General features: G+C 39.4%; 1 protein-coding gene across 1 annotated transcript; it reads left to right on the top strand.

Moving 5' to 3' along the window:
• Positions 1–26,672, top strand: dars1 (aspartyl-tRNA synthetase 1). The gene is made up of 18 exons (XM_058622562.1): positions 1–155; positions 2,520–2,622; positions 5,520–5,549; positions 6,280–6,337; positions 7,776–7,868; positions 9,012–9,114; positions 12,776–12,878; positions 13,395–13,475; positions 15,710–15,769; positions 18,451–18,562; positions 20,324–20,458; positions 21,796–21,943; positions 23,784–23,930; positions 24,149–24,191; positions 24,373–24,453; positions 25,256–25,367; positions 25,499–25,570; positions 26,131–26,672. Exons 1-18 carry the CDS (start codon positions 133–135, stop codon positions 26,220–26,222), a joined length of 1,596 nt encoding a protein of 531 aa, XP_058478545.1. The 5' UTR covers positions 1–132; the 3' UTR covers positions 26,223–26,672.
• The last annotated feature ends 128 nt before the right edge of the window (positions 26,673–26,800 follow it).

Genomic DNA, 26,800 nt, shown 5'->3' with positions numbered 1-26,800 from the left:
TCTGCATCTGGTGCTCCATCGAAATAGGTCTTTCCTTCCTACAGCCGTCCATGCTCTGAACAGCTGATGCGGTGCGTCTCTCTGGAAGACAGTGACATATTTTCTCCCAACTTTTTAACAACATAGCTCGAAATGACGAAGGACGAAGTGCAGGGGTAAGAACAAGATGAAAGTTGTCGGTGTCAGAACTCACGTCTCACCAGCACACCACGCTTTTGCTTCTGTAAGATTTAGTTAGCACGGATAGCAGCTAGCTAGCGTTGCCCGAAACATACAGCAGATTGCATCATCTGTCAGTCTAAGTACAAAGTCACTACGTTTGCCTCTTTGAGTGATATTAATATTAAACATTTCTGCTCTACGAGAACGAATATGACACGGTCCAAACATTCATGTTTCAACAACGCGAGCGCATTTGCGAGGACAAGTTGTCTAATCACTATATTACTTTGTAAAAGTTTGTTTATGTTTATCTTGCTTCATGTGTGAGTTGCATTGTTGAAATACCTGCTTTTGATGGCGAATTTAACGTATTGCGACTAAGTGTGAATTCTTATCCAGTTTCTTTGTTGCATGGACAATGTTTGGATGTTAAAGAAATACTGCATAATGTGTTGGAATAGATTAATACATGTGTTTTCACAATTGTATTCTTCTGCTGCATACTGCACACTGTAATAATTTAATGTGCAGTTTGCATATCCCAGCTTGTCAGTTCATGCTTTTCCACATTCCGCTGTTGTCCTGCCTCTTGCTGTTTTCCCTCTGGTCATGGACCATATTGTTTGAGTTGGAGTAAATAGTCAAACAAATGACTGTTTGTGCTTTTCAGATAAAGGATTGTACCTTTTCAGTTACTGTTGTGAATACACTGGGTGATCAAGTATCAAATAGATAAGTTGTACGTTTTAAAACCGAGCACACTAAATACTACCTTACTGAAAGTTTCATGTATGTGTTATCCTACTTCTACAGACTGAAATGGCTGTATATTGAACTATTTTATCCACCACATTCAAGGCCACCAGTTGTTCTGGTGACTTGGTGTACTTTGGATTAATAAAGCTCATGTGAGGACTGATAACGTTTAGTTTTATGTTCAACTCATGCTCCTATCTATTCTCCCTGAGACGTGACAAGACTTGTGTTACAATACACCTGTTGGGCAAATGTCACCATGGCATGTGTTCAGCAGTTAACTGACTGATGGCAGTTGCCAAATTGAATTTATTGACTATGTATAACTATTAAACAAAGAATGTGTGTTTATGTTATAGAACTGAAAGCCACACGGTTTGTGTACTGATGTGACCGCAGACTGGGTATGTCTTTTTTATAAATTAATTTTCCAGACAGAAAGTCTGACCTTAGTTGCCTGGGGCCAAAGCAGTCTGTAGATCCAGCTCAACAGATTCAACTGGCTTGTGGACCAGAAACAATCTGTCCCAGGTGCATTGTCATGTAATCCAATTACATATCAGTGTTATGACAAGATGGCAGTTATTTGTGTTAAATAGACACAGATGTTTGTCTAGTGTGTGCTAGTGTTGAATTTGGCAATACAGGAAGTATTTAAGTTGATCTAAAGTGCTTCCTGGACGCTATTATCTTTTTTATGACTACCTGTGTTTTATTATGTTTCCATGCCATGCATAATGTGGGACATGTATAACTGAATTACACACATCACAACTACCATTTACAGAAAGAAAAAAGGTAACAGGAGGGAAGGGAAGGTGGCCATAGTGTAGTAAGTGCAGCACGAAGTAGCTGTTACTGTAACACACGATAACTGTGTCAAGTAATTTCAGGTGTGATCTGAAGATGTGCAAAGTTTAGACAGTTTGTAATCTTAAGTCTGTGATCCTCTGGTTTTTCATAAATGTATCTTTTACAGCCTTTTAGTCTTTGACCTAAAATAAAGGCTTATCACTTTTCCCAGTAGCATAATGATATGATTGTGTAAAACTTTAGATACATAGTCATGTAAGATAGTGAGCCGTTCTTTGTTTATGTAGTATGATTCCGCTTCATAATACCGTCTGGTTTGTCCATTTGGGCTACTGTAAGAACATGGCTGCACGACAAAACAGATTTAACATGAGGCATGTATGTTTTATGATGTTGTGAATTGTGTCATGTTAGTGGAGGGACATATCAAATAAAGACACCTTTACTTTCAGATAACACCTGTTATCATAATTTGCTCTCACAAGTTCCAGATGGATTATAGGGGTGCTTTGTGAGACTACTGTACTCAAAGCATTAATGTTTATCTAGCCAATTTAACACTCAAACGTCTCTGCCACTTGCCCTTCTCTTCATTCAAAAAGGCTACAGCTGTTTTGCCAAGTGAAAATAACAATGGGATTAAAGGTAGTGTAGACTTAAAAGCTTGAGGTGACAATGGCTCAGAGTTAATTTTCCCAGGCAGTCAACAACTTCCTCATAGGATGCAGGAGAAATAAGAGGTGGAAGTTGACTTAAATGTTTATTTTGTGTGTCCCTTCCTGTTTCAGGGCAACAGAGGAGGAGCAGCAGGCTCAGTCAAAGAAAGCCCAGAAGAAAAAGCAGAAGGAAGCGGAGAAAGCTGCAAAGAAGGCTGAGAAACAGGCCAAGCTGGTCAGTGATGTGGTTTTTTAACCCTCTTTTTTTGGTTTGTTGTTTAACATCCGTGCCCCCCTTACAGCTGGTAAGGCTGCAACGTGCGGGTCTGTTGGTCATTGTGGGTCCAAGAGGGTAGATTAGCCTGCAGGGGGGTAAGAGTGTCCATTGTTTAGCTATTCCTGTCATTTGGGCTTTGTTTTCAGTCCACCCAAACAAAGTGCTATTTTCTTCTCCTGTGAGTGCACAACATGTTTGCCCCCTCTTAAACAAGCAGTTTACCAGTTTACACAGCAAAGGTCAGACTTATATATATGATGTAATAACACAGTAAATTTGAGCATTTCACTGCTACAGATGCAAGCAGTTGTGGATAATTATGAAGTTTAAAAAAACGTTAGAGCTACAAGTGAAACTAGCACTTTCCTTTTTCTTAAATTTTAAATCTGTGCAACACTTCCTTGATGCTTGAGAGTGACAGTGGAGTTGTAACCAGACATTCAGACACAATTTTTTTGTGTCTGAATTTTTTTTTGCATATTTTAATCTTGTCATGTATCCCATTTAAACCAAGATTAATAGCAGGAACAAATAGTTTTCTAACATAAAACCTCACTGAAGCAAGTTGATTGACTCCTTTCCCATTGCCAGTGTTTTTTTTGCTTGAGTTGTGTTTGACTTTGCAAATGTCTCTGAAAATGACGTGTTTGAAGTGGAAAACTGAACACACTTCAGAAGACTTTACCTTACAGACTAGTGACAGTGTTACAGCGGTTACACTTTTATACTTTTCAATTCAGTCCCTCTTTCAAACTCAGCAGTGATGGAATGATTTTTGGTCTCTGTTTGAATTGTGCTCAACATAACTTCCTACCAAAATAGGGCATAGTCTAGTCAGTATCAAGACTGCCAACATAAAGAAGAAAACATTAGCATGTCACACTAGGGGTGGGAGGTATGGGCAAAAAATAATATCTCAATATTTTTGAGGGATTTTGTTTACAGATTTTATCAATGGACACAATGTTTCAGGGGGAAAAAAAGCAGGGGCTGATGTGGTCCATGTGTTCTCCCTAAGAGCATAACCACGGACAGCTAACCTGAGTGGCAGGGAGGATGCTGGCAAGAGGTCATGTGATCACATAGGCCCACTAGTGGACAGAGTTTCAGTGCATGTTTCATCGCTTTGTGAAGTAATTTAAATATTGAAAAATGTCAATTTGCATATCTTAAAAACAACAATCCCAATATTATCTTACGCAATATATCTTGCCCACCTTTACGTCACACCTGGGTCTCATATTTACGTTGCTTCCGATTAGAGCCGTAGCCAGTTAAAAATCTCTGTCTATTGCAGACTTACATGACCCAGGAGTGAATGCTAAATCCACTCCCGTTCCAGACAAAAGCTAGATGTTAGTGGGTTTTATACTTGGGCTGTAGAAAGGACCTTTATTGTAGCTAATCATGCATGTGACATATTTAGTTTCCGCTGTATCACTCGTGTTGAGTTCAGGTACACTCTTGTCAAGCAGCCTGAGCTGCTGTGATGATTAGCTTCAATGCTGTGTTTCCTGTCCTGCCAGGTGTCACACATCTCATTCTCCTATTGTTTGAAGCTTGGTCTTAATGAGATGTCATTCCTTGTTCTTTGAGCTGTCTTGCTGAAACCTACTAAGCACTTAAAACTGTCATCTAATGTTACCCCATCAATTCAAGGTTTCCAAACAACAAAAACTGCAGAAAATCAACTCGTACAAAAACGTAATCAAGTTTTACTGGCATTATCTCATCACAAATGGAGTTGTCAACAAATCTGTCCTTGCCAGACTGGATGTTTTACAGAGGTATAAGACATCACAATACGATTAGTGCAGCAAAGGCAGAACATGGTGAAGAACAGGACTTGCTAAATACATTACAAAAGGTTATTAACCAGATTTATATTAATGCAGCCCCAACATTTTCCTCAGGCTTTCCCTCAAAGCCAGACCTGCAGGACATAAAAGAGGAGATCTGTATTCTTCATTAAATGTGTCTTCCAACTTTAGTATCATTCATCAAAAACTGATTACACACCACATGCATTTGTTTTTTTTAATGCACCAAGTGGCATTTATAGGTAACGCATAAAAGTTTTCTGTCTTCAGCTGGATATACACAACACTCCAGCATGTTTAATTTAATAAGCAATTGTTGTCCCTGTTTAATACACAGCTATTGCTGCCTATATTGGTGAGGTATAGTGAGCATTACAGAGGAGAGGACCTGAAAGCTGAGTTAAATGTTTATTGAGTCGTTGCAAACCGTGTCATTTTCTGTTGTGTGCTTTTTTTTTGCTGAGCCATGTGGCTCGGTCGCTTCATGGCCAAAGGTGGTCCATATTCAGTTGATCATTGGATGCAATGTCATTCATCATGTTACTGGATTATCATATGAGAGATGGGTGATTCATGTTCACTCTACTGCCACCAGCTATTTCACCCTCCAATATCAATTTGCATAGAAAATCTAGATGTAACTTTGCCAAGACGCTATCTCATCATAGTTTTGGTGTCATTTGCCAAGAAGTCAGTTCAGAGATAAAGTATATCTGCCCACTCATGCTGTTTTCTATTACAAAGCAATATCTCCTGCTGCCATTGCTCATTGAGTATGATGTGTAGAAGAGCTGTGCATTCCAGGGATCTAAGGCTTTGCTACAGAACTGAGCTATGATGAATTAATGTCCTCCTAGCACAAGATGAAAACACAATTTACATGACTGTTGTTGCAAAATGTTTTACGTCGATGCATTAGAAGTTGAGTGTTTTTTGAACACTTTCTTAATGTTTGGATTTAATGGACAGTTTTTATTGTTATTTCCTGGCTGTTGACTATGTCTTTTAAACCCCTGTCACGTCTTTGTGTTTTAGGCTGCTGAACAACCAAGCACAGAGGAAGATGTAAGTTTCCTATATGAATCACAGCACCTTTTCTGTTTCCTTTCATTTTCTATGTTCAGATTGCAATTGGATAGCGTCTGACCACTTGTAAGTACAGGTGTAAATACACCCAAGGACGAAGACCACCTCCCAAAGTGTGTGGTCAATGTGTGACCACATTGAACACAAGTTTAATGCAACCAGAAAGGGGGAGGTGACGTAAGGGGGGGATTGATCGTAATCGGATAGCTATGGGATCTTAATGTGGACACCAGAGACGCATATTAATACCCGCTGTAAATGCTGGTATTAATATGCGTCTCTGGTGTCCACATCAAGATCCCATAGCTATCCTATTACTATAAATGCTTGTGGTGAAGTGCTGTCCAATCGCTATCTGATCCCAGAAAACACATTCTAATGCCAGGTGTAAAGAGGGCCTAAGGGTCCAGACACATGAGATAGAGTTAAGGAGATTCTGCAAAAGTTTTGTATCATATCAGCTTTTTATCTACACGGAACCAGCATTTTGGGAGCCCTATTTTTGGAAAACCAAGTGAAAAAAACCTCTTCTCTACCCAACACATTTCCTTTAATATCTTGATAAGCGTTATTATCTTCTCTGTCTGTTTGTTATCTCAGATGTAGTAGAAAGTGATGCATATTAAGTGCTAGAATTGCTGTTCAGACCCTATGTAAAATTAAGTTTTCTGGCTTTTTTTAAAGCTTTGTTTTGCTGCTGTTTTTTCAGGACTTTGCAAAGGACCGATATGGTGTGTCAGCTATGTTCCAGTCCCAGCAGAAACTGGGTTAGTATGAAAGCTGCTGTTCCCTTGGCCAACAGCCTTTAAAATGTATTTTAAAAGTAGATGATTTTAGTTTAGTTTTTTTATTATTGTTTTTGCAATTTCCGTGTTGCTGTCTCGTCACACTGCACTCATGGGTCATTCTTATGTTGTTTTCAATATATTCCTTTGTGAGCTATGTGGCTGCTCTCTTTTCTAAACATTTGTATGTATAATATCAGTGCAGTGATGGAAAACTATTAATCTTAGAAGAATGTATTTATTTACACTCACATATTGTAGGCACTAAAGCAAAATTCACAGAAGTACTGTACATGCAGATGACAGTGGATTATTTAGGTTGGAACAAATGCTTTGTTGTAGTTTTATTTCTAGGTTTAAGAGTTAAGTTGTTTTATTTTTTATTCTCATCTGCATTGTAATTGGTTTCTTGTCAATCATCCAGAAGTGGAAGTTTACCTCCACAAATCATCTCTTAAAAACATAATTGTTTCATCACTCAGATCATGGTCGCCTAGTTAGACCCTTGCCTTAATCTAGACAATGCAAGTTATTATGCGAGTCGACATTTTTCACCATAACATCCGCTCAGCAAGTGAGACAAATGACAGTGAACTGATGAAATGGAGAATAGGCACATCCCTTATGTTTCATGTTTTTATACAAGACGACATCCTCATCCAAAGCACCTTAGATTACGTTAGACTGGCTGTCAAACGTTACTGATGTAACACTATTACCACTGATAAACATCATGAAAATGGTTTTGGAGCCTCTTGTCGCAGTGCCAGTGATAATTGCGGTAACTAATAGTGTGTGATAACTCCCTGATGAACAAACAGCAGGTGGACATGTCGAGGTCGTCCGTCTGTCTGCATACTCTTTCCGCTCCAGTGGCAGCAAGATTGGGGCCACCCTCACCTGCATGCCAAACCCAGCCATAGTGATGGGGTGGGGGTGTGTGGGTGTGTGGGTGGGTGGATGGAGGGTGAGGGCTTTTATGTGGGTTGAAGCAGAGTTCCCAGCCAAAAGGGCGGCTCTGTTTTCTCTGGTGTAGCCTTGGTGTCTGTCTCTTCTGCTCACTGATAATAAGAAGAAAGCATGCTTCTGAGTGACACAGGTGAAACTAGAGTCAATTTGTCATAAAGCCCACAGAAAATAGGTGAGTTGATAGCTTTCAGCAGCCCTCCTAGTGTGTCTTATTTATTAGGCACGTCTGTAATTTGAGGCTTTTATTGTGTGTATGTGTACACACGCACATGCACGCTGATTCACACACCTTTCTGCCTTGGGGAGTGTGTGAGGCGGAGTAGAAGGTGGTGTGAGATTCTTCAACCAGACATGGGGTTGCGGAAAAATTGTTTTTGAAGTAATAACATTTTTATTGTGCGTGTGTGTGTGTGTGTGTGTGTGCGTGTGCGTGCACGTGTGGCTGAGCCAGAGAGGACCTTGGTACGGATCCAAGACCTTACTCCTGAGAGAGCTGACCAACTGATCTGGCTCCGTGCCCGAGTCCACACCAGCAGAGCCAAAGGTGAGATCACTCCCTGTGTTTGTTCACCAGTTTTTGGTCTTTTGGCCTTTTGTCCTAAAAAAAGAAAAGTTTGGGTGACTTGTGTGCTAATCCAAAATCTGCTGCACTAACAGGTCTAAAACCTATTGAGCCCCCTTTCCACATCATGATCTCTCTTCAAGAGCAAATTCTAACACCTTTGACTTAGTGTTGTTAGATTTACTATTTGACCTATTGGACTGACATCACTGTGTATTTAGGCTGAGTAATGTTGTAAAAAAAAAAAAAAGCATGCCACAGAGAGCATTTTTTTTCTTTCTACATAACATTCCTTCCTAGTGGAAGCCTCCACAAGGAATCCCCCCTGCCCCCCCGCCTTACATGTTAGACAGACATTGACAATCTGAGGGCGTGATTAATACTATTTTCAGACAAGCATGTCACTGCCAGCTGAAAGATCAGACCGCTTTAAAGCGTTTGGCAGTGATGCTGCCTTTTTTTTTTTTTAGTGCAATGACCCCACTGACTTTGCCAGGTTATTGCATCTCAGAATTAAACATTAAACCTTTTTACTGCCTTTCTGAATCTGTCACTATGGACAAATTAATATATCTATGACGATCCTCTCCCTATTTCCTTTCAAGATAATTTCCATAGTTAAAAGTCACTTCCCCACCGCTGTCTGCTCTCTGAAAGGATGTCTGTGTGAGCAGAACACCATCCTGATTTGGTTGTGGATGAGATGCATATGTTGGTGGGATTTTGGCATCACTGTTATCCCCAACCCTCCCTTTTCTCACAGGCAACAAACATCAAAGTACCTGGGTGGTCTGACTGTCTACTGCCCCAGAGTTTTTGTTGGCTAACTTGTTTATACTGTTCTTAGGTGTGTGTTTGTTAGGAAGGTAGCAATCACCCTTTCACCACGCAGTCCTCTTCAAAGAGAAGACCATGTTTACAAATGTTTGACACGTTACCTGTAGATTAGATGAAGAGTCCTTACAACTGACAAATACCCTCTTCGAGGAACACTCAGCCCCTTTGACCGCACAGACTGACATTACATCAGAGTGAGCACCGGAGAGTTTATTGTGACAGCCCTGTGAAGCTTGTTTGAAATGGACCTTAACACCCTGGCACTATATGTTGTTGTTTTGTTTTTAGGGAAGCAATGCTTCTTGGTCCTGCGTCAGCAGCAGTTCAACGTGCAGGCACTTGTTGCAGTGGGAGATCGTGCGAGCAAGCAGATGGTCAAGTTTGCTGCAAAGTGAGTACAGAGACTCCACTTCCTGTCAGAGTGCGCTGAAAACAATGGTGGGAAAATCCTGGGCCCTAATCACCCGTTGATCCATTTTCACACATTCTGAGTGAGGTTGTTGGTGTGGAAATCAATCATTTTTCACTTGACAACAAAAGCTGGCTGTTAACCGGGCGGGATACAGCAGTGTTTTAATGGAGCGGTTCCTGTTGAGATGGCAGATACAGCAGCTTGGATCAGAGGAGAAAGAAATACTTAAGAGCCATTGCTTGCATGCCATTGCTGGTCGTCTATGAATGAGCATGACTATGAGAGGAAGTGTGCTTTATTAAAAGGGCTAAAGGCGGTGAGGCTGATCGTACCAGTTTAACATTTGGACTTTGAATCTCATCATAAATAAGTACATAATGAAAGGAAAACAGGTTCATAATCTGCCTCACCAATATGATAGTTATGATATGACAATGGATAATAAAGCACATGGCCAATGCAGAAACTATAGTGTTACTTATTGCTGTTTAATACAAGCCCTGTATTGGGTAGCAGCCGTTAAAGCCTTGCAGCATCACAAAAGAAAGACTAAAGACAGTTTGTCTGTCCCTGCTGCTTCAGCCTCCCAGAGAAACCTTCAAGATTTGAAAAAGAAATCAGCATAATTAAAACAACACAATTGAAGAGCACTTCACTGACAAAATCCGCAGTGCCTGACATCAATGGAGACAAATCAGGCCCCATCATTATTCCAGTCAGTGACCTTTGGACCAGTGCAGAGACCACTGTGGGTTGACAAGAGGGCGACTTTTTCCTCTACTCCCGCAGCTCCTTACTGCCTCAGATCATTTAGGACTGAGCAGCAGTATAGTAACAGCAGAACACTCGGTTATTATAATTGTTGTTTGCATTTAAAATATACAGTGGCATAAATATTTCTTAAGTTCATATAATACTCTGAGTAAATGTGGTCATCCATTCAGCACAGACAATACAGTGCTAATGAAGTAAATAATGAATGAGAGTTTATGTACACGCCAGCCTGAGTCGTATGTAAACAAGTCGGCGCAACTAAATGTTTGATGAATATCCAAATGTGCATAAATTACCATTTTACTTACATTCATTATCCTCGTGTTTCATAAATGAGACCCTAGTAGCCTTTTGCCAAACTCATGAGGTTGATAGGAAACTTGAGTCAAACACAGGGTACAGTTTTTTTAAATGAGGGCAAGGCCACTGCTGCTCAGACTAGAGATATGACCTCTAGTCCCAGACCACACTGACCCCACTCTGTTAGAAATGTCACAGTATTCTGACCATTCCTAAGTTCCTCTCAGTGACTCAGTTGACTGGCTCCAAGCCGTCATTGAGATTCATATTTGTTTTTCGGTTCCCTGTAGCACTTAGTAGCTCTACAAATCGCACTGAATGCATTGGAAAAAGGACAGGGGAATTCAGGGGGTTAAATGTTGAAGGAAGGTTAACCACACAAGAGGCTGTTTGTGAGTGTTGTGTGAGTTTTGGACATCAGTTGTGTTTCAATGTGTTTTGTAACTGTCAGATGATTTCTTTAATGTGCAGTAGTTCCTTAATCTGGTTTTGCAATATTGTGGTTGGACAGTTAAATTGTTGTGCCATACATCACCTGACATCAGTGTGAGTGAAAGTGATGACATGGTTTCTATGACACCATGGTCCTGTATCAAGTCAAATATTGCATAGTCACGCTGCAGTCTAACAACTTACGAAGAGATAATGTGAAGGTTGCTGTTTGGATTAAAATGTTATGGTTTTTAAAAAAAATATGTATTCATTAAGGAACAGGTGGTCCGATCAGTTCCTGGGGCTTTCTGGCCCAGTCTAGTTTTACATGCTTGTGCGATGATTGACACGTGAGATTGCTAAGTAAGACCCTGGATTACAATTGATTCTTCTAATAATCGTGTTGAGGACAATGATGACATTGTATATTGTATTGTATATCCAGGACACCCTCCCTTCTCACTCTCACATTGTAATTAAGTGGTTCTCAGCATCTGCACTGGACTCAAGTATGTCAAGAGCACAGAGTGTTAAGTTGAAAAAGAACTGTGTCTGGTTCAGCCTTTGTGGAATATCTGGATTTCTACTGAAAATAACAACTGTGCAATTTGTAGGTTGAGTGAAATTCTGGATCACCTGATTCAGGCAGAGATGATGCATGTTTGAAAGACTCTGACTGTGTGTGTCCATGAGATCCTTATTACTGTAGTCTGTGACAGTAACAGTCCTACAATTGCATGACAATATTGTCCAGTCAGTCATTTATATTGGCTATGTTAAAATTGTGGGTCAGGTATCTCTGTAACATATTCTCTTATTAGCATATGCTGAATATGTGTAGAGTGAGTTCAAGCTATAGAAACTCTTGAGTATAATTACCAAAGTTATGTTATTATCTTCATAAACAGTAAACATCTTATCACATTTTTGATTGAATTCCAGGTGGCATTACTCCCAACTTAGAAATAGGCATAAAGTATGACATTAGCCCCTTTACTGTCTCATCTCCATGTGATATTTTCAAGTCTCACTTCCCAATTAATCAGTCCGTTTCCCTTGAGGTGTGCTGCTGAATATGTTGTCACTGGCTCTGGGGCCTTCAATGGAGGTCATTAATGTGGGGATTTATTTATCTAACTGATCTCCTATTAGAGGGGAGGGATTGAGGTGGCAGCTGTTGGGGTAGTGGGGATGGCAGTTCCCCTCCGTCCAGTCCCTCATTACTGCTTTTTAATGAAGAAGAACGAGGGATTTCAGTGGGATTCCCCATCTGGCTCACTGATCTCATGCTTAGTGGAGATCAGTGTTTCAGCAATGAACCTGTGTGGGAAGATGGTGATGTTTTTTTATAACCATAGTAACAGAAGTTCCCCTAAAATACTACAGTTTACTTTCACTCTATAGGGGAACTTGTAAACGTGCTCTCAAAGTCAAACTGTTGACGAGCTCACACTGTAATTTAAACTCCTACCCTTTTTGTTACAAGCTGCCAGTGAGATGTTTCAAAGTCCAGCAATCACCTATTTTTGACCTTGTACTTTTTTACAACTTCTCTGTGTAAAATAGACAGTTATTGAAGGGAAATTACATTGAAAGCAAAATAAAAGTTATGAAAGTGAAAGAACTTGCTTGCTGTTTATAGTGTAATGAATGTTAGGTCAACTATAGTCAAAATAGAGGATTTATTTTGAATGGAGTAAAAGCCTGGTTCATTTCTCGGGCAGTACGGGCTATCCCATAACAATCAAAATTGACACTGTGATGCGTGAAAACATGTTAATTTGAGTCTAATGACAGTTGACACATTAGTGTCTACTGTTATTAGAGAACGGTAGTAGCGGTCAGGGTTTTGTTCATCCACCACTACTCAAAATTGGCAACTATCAACAGCCTTTGCTCCTTTTAGAATGAGAAGCAATTCAAAATGATGGGGGGAAAAAAGTCCCCACCAAACTCAAAGTCTCTCACCACCCATTGTCATCATTCCATGAAAAATGAAAATGCATGTCTACAAGCATCCATCAGACTCTAAAGGAATGTTTTGTTCTCACACTGTTGGCCTCCCACATATAAGTTTGTTTTCTAAGCGCTGTCTGTTTCTTTTACTTTGCACCCCTCCACCCGCCTCGTACAGCATCACCAAGGAGAGCATCATAGATGTGGAGGCGATGGTGAGGAAAGTGGAGCAGAAGATCGAGAGCTGCACCCAGCAGGACGTGGAGCTCCACATTGAGCGGGTGGGCATGATTTCACTGCAGTCATCATCAGTGCATGTGAACACAGAGCACATGATAGAGTCTCTTATTGTGCCCTGTCATGCTCCCTGGCATCTAACAAAAAACAAGCAATATTTGACAGTTTGCCTGAGAGCACACATCTGTTCACACAAGAACTGCACAGGTGTCTTATCATTCAGACTCTCATCATTTCAACATATCACTCAATACACTGTGGTTCTTAGGTGGACAAAAACAATGTGTTGATTTTCTCAATTGTACCTAGTTGTAGTAGTTACACTTTGTGTAGTAACTGTAAAACACAGTCTCCAACTAAAGGAAGGAGGTGATCATAAGGACATAAATGTGTGTGGTGTATACTAGTACAGCTCAACAGATTCTCTGCCTGAACGTGACTGTTATCCTCACAGAGGTTGTGGTTTTAACACAGTTGCTCATACTGAAAGTTGATGAGGTTATAACCGATGAGAACATTTGAATCTCCTGAATGTTTCCTGTTTCTTCTCTTTCTCCCAGATTTTTGTCGTTAGCCAGGCAGAGCCCCGTCTCCCCCTGCAGTTAGATGATGCTGTCAGGCCTGATGGAGAGGGAGAAGAGGTGAGGCTACAAGGGGGACATTTTTTACCCAAGATCTTTACTGGTGCACACACACCTGATGACAATTTGTTTTCCCTCTGTGTAACTATTTATGTGAGATTCTGTATTGACTGACACCCAAGGCTGATTCACCAAAATCATTCCCATCAAAGAAGCAAAACACTGCAGAGCACAATAGGATATTGTATTAATAAGTATGTAAATGATTGAGGATACAAAATGTAACATTTACATTAAAAATGCCTCATGTTCTCATATTTCTTATAACAATTTGTAGTACCACAAACCTCCATCTGTGGTGTATTCTTGAAGGTGAAACTTTTTGCTGTCAGGTGAAAGAATCGGTTTGTATTTATAATCAGACAGCGCAGTGCCAGTCTGGTTAAAATGTCAGCCAGTACAGCAGCTGTAGCCTCCGCTCCGGTGTAATTAAATAAATTCTGACATCACCGTCTCGGGGTGACAAAGAGGAAGTGACTGTCGGTGGGCGTCACATTTCATTGTCGTGTATGGACAGGTTTTGTCTGACTTTGCGACTATGCAATGACAACAGCATAATAAAGCTCCAGTTCATCTTAATACGCAATATCAAAAGCAAGATTAATGCAAATTGCATACACTGTGTGCATATACTATAGTCGTACTAACCTCTTTACTTAAAAGGCTAAAGTCTCCACAGCATTAAGATATTTGGCAGTAAGGAAAACAAGGATCTGCATTTTTTTGGCTGCGAAGTTGTATAAAAAGTGGACATAAAGTTTTCAGGGGGCAATTTCTCAACTCTATGGGAACATTTGCCTACTTCTCACTTTATTAGTAATGCCAGTAAACATGATCCTGAGGAGTTAATGGTCTCAATTGCAAGTTGTAGGTCGTCTTCAAGAGAACATGTCATACATTTAGTAAATTATGGTCCCGTTTCATTGCAAAAATGTAATTATGTCCTCATAATGACAATAAAAACTTCTTGAATCTTGAATCTTGTTTAAAGAAAAATAGACGATTAAGGGCAGCACATACGAGTGGATGCCGGCCAAATTACAAAACAGCAAGAGTTTGTTGTGCAAGAAAAAGACTGCGTCCACTTTTTATATATGGTTTGTGGTTTTTGGCAGACAAAATGATTTGGGTCATTAAACTGAGTTAAATTAAACAAGATCATGAGCAGAATAGCTCATGGTGATTAGCATTACATTTATTGAATAATATCCCCTTCTATGACTCACCTCTGTTAACGTGGAATGTGATTTTGATTACAGTGCTTACAAGTGTTTACAGAGCCCTCTGAATTCTAATCATGGATAGTTGTGACTCAATACTGAATCATTTCAGATTAAATTGAAATTATGAAAAAAGATTCAGTGCGTGCTTGTGCTCTCCACACGGGTTAGTATACCAGGGTACACCAAGTATACCACCAACATTGTGTGAACCCATTTGACAGTGGTTTGAATCCAATGGACACTTTATATTTATATATAAATATGTATGTATGTCACTCACTTTAAGCTCAGTAGGTATGTTGATATTGTATTTATTGAAATAATTGGGTTCTGGCCCATTCAGACATTTCTAGCAAGAGGTCTGTAAATTTTTGGGAGGGGTACAGACATCATTTGTGAAATGTGATCATAAATCCTGGTCATTTGACGATACATTTTATTTTTGTAGCAACTCAATCCCAGATGTTTTCTACTGGGATTCACCTCGTCAGTCACAGCACCTGTCTTCCCTAGAGACCCGGGTTTGAGCAGCCCTGTCTCTTTGACTGTCTGTCTAACCTTTTGTCATTGTGCATGGGACAGTTTCGAGCAGGATGTGGCAGTGCAGGCTGTTCATTTTAATTCCAGTGGGTCCTATGAGGAAGGCTTACACCAATGAGCCTGGAAATGGTGGTTCCTCCTGTGATGAAACATTTACTTTGTCATTTGTGTGTGTTTTTTGCCTTTTCTCTACTATTGCCTTGTTGTCCCATTTTGCAGATGGTGTTTGTTGTGTATTGTAGCCTGTATAGAATTTGTACAAACGCACAGGAACACAGTGTTTTTGCAAGCCGATTGTCTATTCTTCAGCTGCAGTTCAAACCAGAAATTTAGGCCGAAAAATATGAGGTTTGAAAAGCCTCTAAAAAGCATTTACATTTCTCTGGCCACAACAGAGGCTGAACACTTACTCAATATTTCACAGTTGGAAGCTTTTGGTGATGTGTGATGTTATTTTTTGTTTGCCCTCAGGAAGGCAGAGCCACAGTAAACCAGGACACCAGGCTGGACAACAGGGTGATTGATCTCAGGGTAAGTCTATTCCAGAGCTGAAGAAAAACAAGTGAAAAAAACCTCTGCGTGTGTGACACAGCCTGCAGAGTATTTGTCCTGATATATCTAATCTCACAAGTGGCATGGCCACATTGGGGCCATGTGATATTGTCTTATGAGATCAATAAAGCTGTTAGTTCAGATATATGTGAATTTCTCTGTGAGATGAATAAAGTATCTATCTATCTATCTATCTATCTATCTATCTATCTTTATGAAGGCACACCTTTTTGTGTTTTCCTTTATTCACCATTTCTTTCAAAATATTTAGTTTTATTTTTTACATTACAAAAACAGACACAGTAACAAAGTGAAAGAGCCAGCAGACAACTGTGACACTGTGCTAAAGAAACATTAGGTACAAGACACTCCTGTTGACCGTGTTATACAAATAAGCAAAGAAAGTAACACAGTACGCGAGCAGCTTGTAACTCAAGTCCTCATTTTGCTGTGAAAACTGCGTTATGTTGGTCAAGAGAATAACAGTTATAGCAAGGCTTGCAGGCAAACAATATAAACACAGATGGTCTTTTGTTATTGCCATTACACTGTGCAGTTGCACTTAACATCATAATGAGGAGTTTATGCCAGAAAGTTGTCTATTTCAGCTTTAGGGATATAGGTAAATAAAGCTGCACCTTTTATACAGTGCTATTGGTTTGTAGTCAAAACAATAAGATGACAAATGCAAAATCTTTTTTTATATCCCACGCAAAGCAGGCAGCTTTATGAGAAACTGTTAGCATTTTCAAATGCAGGGCAAACCTCAACACTTCTAGAGTGGGTAGTGTGTGATTTAATGGGCTGATGCTATCAATCTTGTGCCGCGCGGGAGACGTGCAAAGCCTCTGCCAGCAGCAGAAGACGGCAAGACACAAAGTGTCTGATTGTTTTGATCTGTGCCTCCCATGTGGATGATGCGACAGGCAGGAAGGCGCTAACGCCGTGGCACAGAGCTGCGTGGCTCACAAAGCTTGCAGCAACACCTGTTTCTATAACACTGTGCACTCACGGCCTGTCATCAGTTTCACACTTGGAGCCCAGTGCAACTATAAAGTGGTTCCCACACTGCTGAAGAGACTCTACAAAAGGAACCATAAAAAATATCCAATAATAATTTAGTTTCTATGAAGCACATCCTTATTGACCATCTTTAAACACAGTGCTTCACCCTACAACACTGGACAGTTTAGTTTATTTAATTGAATCTGCATAAGAAGCTGGATCTACTGTTGGACAGTGTCTCTCTGACGCAGAATAGAATTTGTAAGAAAAGTGTAAATGAGAACCAGCCAAGATCAGAGAGGTCTATAAGATTCTCATCACAACACAGTCAAGGACAAGGTGACTTTTACAGGTTACTTATTTATGTGTGATTAATAGATCAGAATGTAAATAGATTCATTTTACAATCACCTAAAAAAATCTCACTTAACTAAGAAGCCAAAGTATACAGCTTAAATAGGTAATTGTTTTTTGGGGTTTTTTTTAAGAGTTGCATAATACTTTTCAATCCTTCAGCGAATTCACGTAGTTAATTTTTTTTATTCTTGGAAAAAAAAGGTGACACTTTCAGTTCATTATATATTTAAGAAGATGTGCCCTGTTACTGAAAAGAAGTTTAACTTTTGAAACTTGCCTGTGGTGGATCGTTACCACAGCTGGGTCTTGTATCACTGCTTTTTGCCACTGTTTCCCTCCTCACACTTTTGTACCTACTTGGTGCAGACTTGTTGTAAACAGGAAGTGATTTGGAAATTTTTCAACGTTGTGCACATGCTGGTTTTAGGTCAGTTTCCACAGGTTTAATGTAGGCCACAGCCCAGTGCGTAAATAGGGTCACACATTTTTATTTATTTGGTTTACTGCTTTTCAAAGAACGCCTTTTTTTTTTTTTTCCTTATTACATCAAGCTTTTTTGTAGTTTTATGTATTAGGGTCTTCAGAGTGTAAATTAGAATTCAGTATTAAGACAGAAAGTATCATGTTTCCTTCCTGCCAGCTGTTACAAGAAACCTGTATGAAACTAGACAGGCATTAGATGGGGAAAGGGGGACAAATTAAACCACTTAGAGGTCTAGTGCGTAACATTTACAGGTTTTATCGACCAAAAATGAATATACTACCCGTAAATGTGTATGTAAAGTGTGTAAATACTTGAATGGACAAACAATCCGGAGTGTCATGTTTTGAATGGAAAACTTGCTACACAATGAAAAAAAACAAACAAGAAGAAAGGTGAGTGAAGGAGTTTGTTCCATTCTGCAGTCTCATCATGAGAGGTGTGATTATTACACTCAATAGAGCTGAAAGCTAGTAAAGCTCACGTTTAGAAACCCGTGTGGTCATTTGAAATGAGTCGGAGGAATTTAGGGAGGGTCCCATGTTGCCTCAGTTTTGCAGCTTTGGTTGAATCCCCTGTTTATTTTGAGTGATTCTTCTCCCTGCCCAATTTTTACATTTATATTCTGAACTAATGTTTATCATGGTTTAAAGTTTCCAAGGAATAATGATGGGTTTGAATGTATGACATGCCCACTCTAGCAAATCATTATTTCATTCTTCACAGTCAGAAGAGTTGCAGATATTGTGTGTAAAGTCAGAGGAATCATGATCAAGTTTGGTGATGCTTCTGTGTCTCTTTATGAATTCTCCTGTAGACAACCACCAGCCAGGCCATCTTTCGGCTGCAGTCAGGAGTGTGCCAGCTCTTCAGAGACACTCTCACCAAAAAGGGCTTTGTGGAGATCCAGACCCCTAAAATTATATCAGGTAACAAACTCAGTCCTGTCACACTGACCCTGGCTTGTGGGAAAATTGAGATTAACACAGAATCTTTTTTTCAAATGTATGCCCACAGATTTCCTGTGAGTCACTGTGTGACAGTTTAGCAGTAGCAGTTTATCAAGCAAAACATCAGTGCATTCCGTCACATCTGCATTTGAGTCAAACAACAGACAGTAGTTAGAATTTTTTGTCTGAAATGTAACGCATCCCAACGTGAGCTTTGACATTTCCACACAATGCCCTTCTCATTTGAATGTTGGAGCTGAAGTTTACTTCTAAAAGGCTTTGTCCCACATGGCTGAAAGAAAAGAAGCCTGGGGTGAAAAAAGTTTCTCATTTCACCAACATGCAGAGCACACATTTATTGGAGTTTTTCCCTGTGTACCGTCTCTCTTCATGAAGTTTGTTCTCACCATGAGGGCCTCATTTATAAAACAGTGTGTAGTATCCATACTTACAGTATAAATGCATGCAAAAGCCTAAAATGGAGAAATGGAAAATTATAAACCAGTGCACATGTACACCTGCAGGCAGTTTCCCCTTTATTTCTTTTTTAAATCATAATTTTTAAATCATGACCTGGAAATGTGTTCATGTAGATCAGCCTCGTTTCTCGCCACCTGTACACCTGTTGTAGCTGTGAACGGTCAATACAGAGCAGATCATGAATGTTGATGCGTAGAAAAATGAGCCTGATAATCAACCGTTGATTAAACTGAGAAAACCAGGGAAATGTATTTTCCTGACAAAGAGAGTAAGGTTTCTGGCAGTGTGAGGACTCGGGACGCAGTCTCGTTCACAGTGACTTTACACACACAGACACACCATTTTTGTGAAAATCACAAACACTTATAATGATGTCTCACATATTTCATTTCTAAAATCTGGCTTCTGTTCACAGGCTCACCATGTGTTTACCAATTTCCTTTCTCCAAACTGTTCATACTCAGGTGCACACATTTTCCCATCTAATTTGTTTTTTTATTGAACCCAACTTTAGCATGGAAAGCAGTGTATTGAAAAGCCACTTTGGTATTCTACCAGCACCCATCTAGCTTTTCTGTTTTTTCAGGTGAAACTAATTTCCGATTTACGAAACGAGAGGTAAACCTCAGGATACGTCTTATAATAGTTTTAATCACAATAGAATCACAATCCTATCATACAATCACATTTATATTACTATCCCTCCTTAGCTTTTATCTTGTCTCTCAGATGAAACTGTTGTGAAACCTCCTGTTCTTCAAGAGCCAATGAGCTTTGCTAAGTCTGGCACGTTGAAATTCAAAACTGCCGCTCTTTTTTTTTTGTGGTACCAACTGTAAACCAACGTAGTATGTTTCTTGCAAAAACCACATCCTGTCTACCAACACCCATCACGTGCGCACACTGAACAGTTTGTACTCCCACCCTAATCCTATTTTTTGACAGTGTGAGAATATCAGATCATGTCCTGTGACGTCTGTGAAAAAGGGAATCACAAAATGTTTTTCTGCAAGTCTGCCTAATGTTATATGATCTTTGTGTGTGTGTGTGTGTGTGTGTGTGTGTTTTGAAAAACATGCCAGGTAACTTCTTTTGTGACAGTAAAAAACAATGTGCCACAGAAATATCTTTATTTTCAAGACGTTTAGTGGACAGGTGATATCAATCTTCATTTGTAGGGTTATTGGGTTGAGAGTATTTGATCCAGCACCTAAATGTCATTAAATTTATTGTCTAAATGTTGCTTTTGTTCACTTCCAGCTGCCAGTGAAGGTGGAGCGAATGTCTTCACTGTGTCTTACTTTAAAACCAGTGCCTACCTGGCCCAGTCTCCCCAGCTCTACAAGCAGATGTGCATCTGTGCTGACTTTGACAAGGTCTTCTGTGTGGGGCCAGGTAAGAATTCCTCCCATCTGTCCCCTCACCCACTTTCATTCACATATGGTAAACAGCAAAGTGAGTTACAGGAGTGCTGTAAAAACACAGACCCCCATTAACTGAGATGCCCATTGTTAAAATGGCTCCTAATGCATTTAAAGGATTAAACATTTAACAGACACCTCTTTGGTGTTTTAATACTAACAATGGTCAGAGCTGCTGTGTGGTTTAGCGTGTAAGCGACACAGTGGGACTTATAAAAGACTTTATGACGCTGTACAGGGTTTAAGAGTATCCCCAGCCATTGTGGTGAGCAAAAATTGCCACCATTACATTGAATAAACACACCACAGAGTGTAAATACAAGGGTTCCATTTTGTATTATTAAGGAGATATAAAAGTCTCACCCAAGATAAAATAAAATGTTTACGAGCGGACTGCACATTTAGTATTTCACTGACTGAACAGAGGTCTTTTTTGCTGCTGTACACAAAGAAATCAAAGGGCTTAGGGTCATCACCACTTCTAAGGCAATAATGTACTCACTGCTGTTGCCTTAGTTACAGTCGCACAGATTTACCCACTAAGAATTGGGATCCAGTTTGCTTTAAATCTGTGGCCAGCAGTACCTCTGCGTTTTAAGCATATCATGCAAACAGATAAACGGTAAACACGGCAGGTCTTTGCCACTGAAGAGCAGATGTCTTGTTATTTTTGGCACTGTTCTACTTTCATTGAAGGTTTCAGTAAATGTGTGCCGGAGTCAGGTGCGTAAAACCGTGTAGATTGTTCATAAAATATAAATATCCACGTTTACAAAGCATCCATACATGCAGATCTGTTTTATAACTCTGTCGTATAGCAATAACGAGCACATGTGCACACAGGCAGCCCGTGGCCAAGTGGAAAGGGAACTTGGCTTGTAACCGGAAGGTCGCCAGTTCAAATGGCAGCCCACTGCTCCTAATTCTAGGATGGGTCAAATGCAGAGAAATAATTTCCCTAAGGGGATTAATAAAGTATATATTCTATTCTATTCTTCTATTCATGTGCCCCATTTCCACTCTGTTCAGCCATATTTGGATGTTGATACATTAACCAGCTGTATGTATGTTGTTAGACGACAACAGTCTGTAGAACTGAAAGGATCAGAAATCAATAATGTCAATACTGAGGTTCTTATAGGACTTACACTATTTACAAAGGAAAGTTTTTTTTTACCATCTATACCGTATTTCGCTATTGTGATTATAATCCACACCCTCACTAATGGTGTTTATTTGTGATTAAAAATATGATTCTGATGTCTTCCCTTGACATCCTGTAGCCACTGATATAAATCTGCTACATTTCAGTTTTCAGGGCGGAGGACTCTAACACTCACCGTCACTTGACCGAGTTTGTGGGTCTGGATATTGAAATGGCCTTCAACTACCATTACCATGAAGTCATCGACTCCATCACGGAGACTATGGTACAGATCTTCAAGGGCCTGAGAGACAAGTAAGATTTACCATGACTCAAAACTAACACGCTTTTGTTTTAACTTTACAGATTCAAGTAATGTGTTTAAGTGATGATTGCACAAAAACTGGCTGAATTTTGACAGGATCTGTGCACGATGTGGACATTTCATGACTGGCCAAAAGTCTCAGTAAAGCTATGTTAACTGTTTAAAACCACATTAAACGTTATCACCCAGTGCTGTCTGCTTAATCAGTCGGTGTAACTGAGTTCAAAGAACTGTACACAAGAAAATGTAATCATGTAGTTCTACTGCCTCCTAGTGGTGAGAATATCAGTATATTACATGTAATTAGCTTTGAAAGCAGATGCAGAAGATGAGACACAAATCCTTTTTTTTATATATATACAGGTGCTGCATTTTCTGGGGTTTTTCCAAATACTCATAAGTTGCAGTAGGTTTTTTTTTCTTAGTTTAGGGTATTCGGTTTTATTTCCTCATTATCATGGATGCACTGCTAAAGAATAACCCAGATAGAACGGGGCTCTCATTTCTCATACTGAATGTTATCTTGCACTTTAATGTCCTTTTGTACATTTTGCCTAATTGCTTACTGCAGGTAGCACAGGGAGGTCTGCTCCCCCTGCAGTGCAGTCAGGAGAAGTCAAAGCTGACCCCCAAAAAGAATTTCTTCCTAGCTTCATCATTAATTTCATATATATATATGAAAATTAACATGTGTATATACATATATATATATATATATATATATATATATATATATATATATATATATATATATATATATATATATATATAGTCTCTGTTTTACACATTCAAACTGAAATGTGGAAAAGTTGAACTCCTGTTTCTTTCCCTCATTTATTTCTTACTTTGCTCACATCCTATGAATTCTGTAATATGCACTGTTTTACTTGTGGCTCTATAAAGAAAGAGAGATAGTGTATATACAATACATACATACAACTTAGTTTCTTTACTACCTCAGGGACAAAAACATTTGTCTTGTCTCTAATTGGTTTATTGTATGTTACACCAGAAACACACATGTGTTAAAATAACCGGCACCCACCTTGCTTGTGACATTTCCACCACTGAACTAACACGAGTGGATGTGGACACGCCCTAAACCTCTTGCACCATGTGTTTGGATCATTAAAATAGAGCCAAAAGTCACGGTGAAACACCGATTCAGACGCGAGTCAAAAAAGGTCACACGCCAAACATTTGCTGCAGATGGCAGGCCCCCGTAATACTGTAAACATGAGTCACCATCGTGGTTCCTCTTTGTCAGGTCAGTTTGACTGTTGACTTTTGTTTTCACGACTTCCAAACACGTTCCTCTTTTACATATTAAAAGACTCGAGTGATCATCCAGCAACACATGACTTGGCTTTCAAGCTCTGTTAATCATCTCGTGATGTTTTTAAAACGATTACTGATTGTTAGATGTCTTTTCAAAACTGGATAAATGTTGTCTTTCCATCACCCTAATAGTATTTCTAATTATCTCTGCCAAAATGTTGTGTTTTTGTTTGTTTATTTGTAAACAGGATTACATAAAAACTACTGAAACAACACTGAACTCAGGATTATACGATTAATTCATTAAATTGTGATGTGGTTCAAGAGGCAGATCCAGTATTTTTTCACATGTAACTGAATGTGACAATTCCTGTCAGTTTCTCAGTTGAGATCTGTAAGTTCATACATTTTGATGCAGATAACTTTTTTTTTTTTTGTGTGTGTATTGTCTCCACTAGCTCTGTTTCCCCCACAGTTTTACCCCAGAAAGACACCAAAAAGCATGCTTTTCGACTTGTCTTAGTTGATGTGGTGTGGTTTGTGTTTCATCAGCTTCCAAACTGAGATCCAGACTGTGAACAAGCAGTTTCCCAGTGAGCCTTTCAAATTCTTGGAGCCCACTCTGAGGCTGGAGTACACCGAGGGTTTGGCCATGCTGCACGAGGCCGGGGTGGAGATGGGTGACGAGGAAGATCTCAGGTCAGAATACATCACGCACACCCCTTTGGTTCACCCTCAGCTCGTCTTGTTTGATAAATTTAATTTGAAACTGCAGATGATATCAATAAGCCATATGTGTTTTTGTCTTCTACACTGTAGCGGAATTAAATAAAATAACATCCAGTTGCAGTCAGGTTACAGGTGAACACTGCTACAAAAGTAGACAATAAAGAAAATGTTTCTCAATTTTTTTGTAGTACACCCAATGAAAAGCTGCTCGGCCGTCTCGTCAAGGAAAAGGTATGTTTGGACGTTAGTTTAACTTTATTTAATAAAGAATAAGCTTCATGGGTAGAAGGAGACAGAGATTATACAGCATGTAACTATAAGGCATGCATTTATTAAGTAGTTCATTGCTATAGACTGAAAATATAACATTGCCATTGACTGTTTGTGTTTATTATTCGCATTTTCCTCTCAGTATGATACCGACTTCTATGTGTTGGATAAATATCCACTGGCTGTGAGACCCTTCTACACCATGCCCGATCCAAACAACCCAGTAAGTCTCTCTCACACACACATAAACATACAGTACTGTGCACAAGTCTGAGCACCAGCTTTGTTGTTTTTGTCTGTCAAATATGTCTTTAATAAACATCAAAGGCGTAATAGACCTATTTTACAGAAAATTCGTCAACATGAAACAGTTGGACAAACACTAGTTTTACCAGTAACATTAATTAGGGATCCACTTCATCTTTAAGAGAGGCGGGGCTGTGCTTTTTGTTCAAGTGTAAGAGTAGATCACACCAAATCCTTGGCAGTTTAACCTTTAAAAGCTGTTCATGGTGAGAAATAGTGTCATGCTCATTTTTATTAGTTTCATTACTTTTGCTTTTGACCAGGGATTAAACTTGCATTATGGCCAAAGAGAAACCAGCCAAAGACTCACTTCAGCCTTCTCTATTGCCTCAATATATACTAATATACAGCTTTGCAATACAAGTAAAACTCTGCACACTGTGCTCATAAAAAAGATGCGAGTACCCATACAAATTTTTTTAACGTAGGGAGAAAATGGTGCAGGAGGAACCATCATAACACAATTTTCCCCCCTTTGTTTTAGTTGTGTTTCTTGTTAACTTGAAAAGATGGATTCAGCATAATTTGTTGCCATTTCCCTCGAGCTTTAAAGCAGTGTGGTCTGCACATAGTCCAACTTAAAATCTTATAATCTTTATTTTAATCATCCCAGCTTCATTTTAATGTCTTTATTGATATATGTGCATAAGATTTCCTTTTCCTTCAAAGTATAGATGTTTGGATTGATTTTTTTTTTCTCTTGTCTCTGTTTTGAACAGAAATACTCCAACTCTTATGACATGTTCATGAGAGGCGAGGAGATACTGTCTGGAGCTCAGAGAGTCCACGATGCTCAGTTTCTTACAGAGCGAGCCATGCATCACCAGATTGGTAAGAGTACTGATGGCTGTGTTAGTGTGATCTTTGTCTCCCTCTTTTGGTGTTTAGTGACAATTACAACACCAGGAAATTTTCTTTTTTGCCCCTAACATCCAATCCTCTTTCTGTTTATGATCATTTAGATCTGGAGAAGATCAAGGCCTACATTGACTCCTTCCGCTATGGAGCTGCCCCACATGGTGGTGGAGGCATTGGTAAGTAACATAAGTCAGTCCAAAATTATGTGTTTCATGATTTAATAAGTTTATGCAAAACGTTTTATCATGGAACTTGTTTTGTCATTTCTTCTATAAAATAAATAGAACCCCCCTTTTATTCTGATTTAACTTAAAGGTTTATTTATTTATATATATTTTTCTTAAATCTGATCTGTCTCGTGTCAGATTTCTTTTACGTCAGTCTTTAACGTGACACACAACGACGACTTGACATCAAATCTGAGACAGAAGTGCTGCACAGTGAAGCTGACTAAGTTATTACTAATACACATCAGTCTCCTCTGTCACACTTAGCAAGTCCTACACTGTGACACTTGACAGGGTGATTATTTGGAGAGTGAGATAATGTGCCTCCATTTGCCCTGCATCTGTGTTTGAAAACCACAAATGTGGGTACGGTTACTTCATACTAAATGCTGATAAGTCAAATCTGATTTGATCACTTGCAGTGGAGTGCAGACAGTCTGAACATAGTTTTCGGAGGTTTATGGCTGAAATAAAAATGAGTTTAGTGACTGAAGTGTCTTTGTTCCCAGGCCTGGAGAGAGTCTGCATGCTGTACCTCGGCCTCCACAACGTGCGCCAGACCTCCATGTTCCCACGTGACCCTAAGCGCCTGACACCTTGAACTTTTCCGAAGTGTGGGCCAACCTGATCGTCGAGGACTAACACACAGATGCTGGTGAAGGGGAAACAATACTTATCCGAAGAGGGCGTAGGGTATAGTGTCACCATGTGACTCGGGACATCTCACTATGATTAACCATTTAGATGAAAGAATAAAGCAGCTGCAACAATTGGGTTTAAATTCATTATTGTTGTCTCGGAGAAAGAGGAGCTAATCTGTAATGTTAAGGGTTGGTGCCGGAAACACAACTGTAATCCATCCGTTAATCAATGACTCAGTGTTTGTCTTTTCTATGGAGATGTTAACAAAACTACCACTAATGCAGATCTGAGTACCACCTACTACCAGCACCTGCGATTGTGGTCTCCAGTAGTATCTCAGTAACTACGGGTGTTTTGTAAGCAATTAATCTGAAGTTATTTCATTAAAAACAAAACAAAAAGTAAACAAGTTCATTTTTGATTTTTTTTGTTGCTGTTATACCCTTGAATTAGGATCACTTTATTACAGATTAGTAACAATATATACATACAGTAAATACCACTTGCTAAAACAATGAAGGCTACATTAACATATAA

The sequence above is a fragment of the Solea solea genome, chromosome 2 (assembly GCF_958295425.1).
Source record: "Solea solea chromosome 2, fSolSol10.1, whole genome shotgun sequence".
Lineage (NCBI taxonomy): Eukaryota > Metazoa > Chordata > Actinopteri > Pleuronectiformes > Soleidae > Solea > Solea solea.
This window is presented reverse-complemented; position numbering and strand designations above follow the sequence as displayed.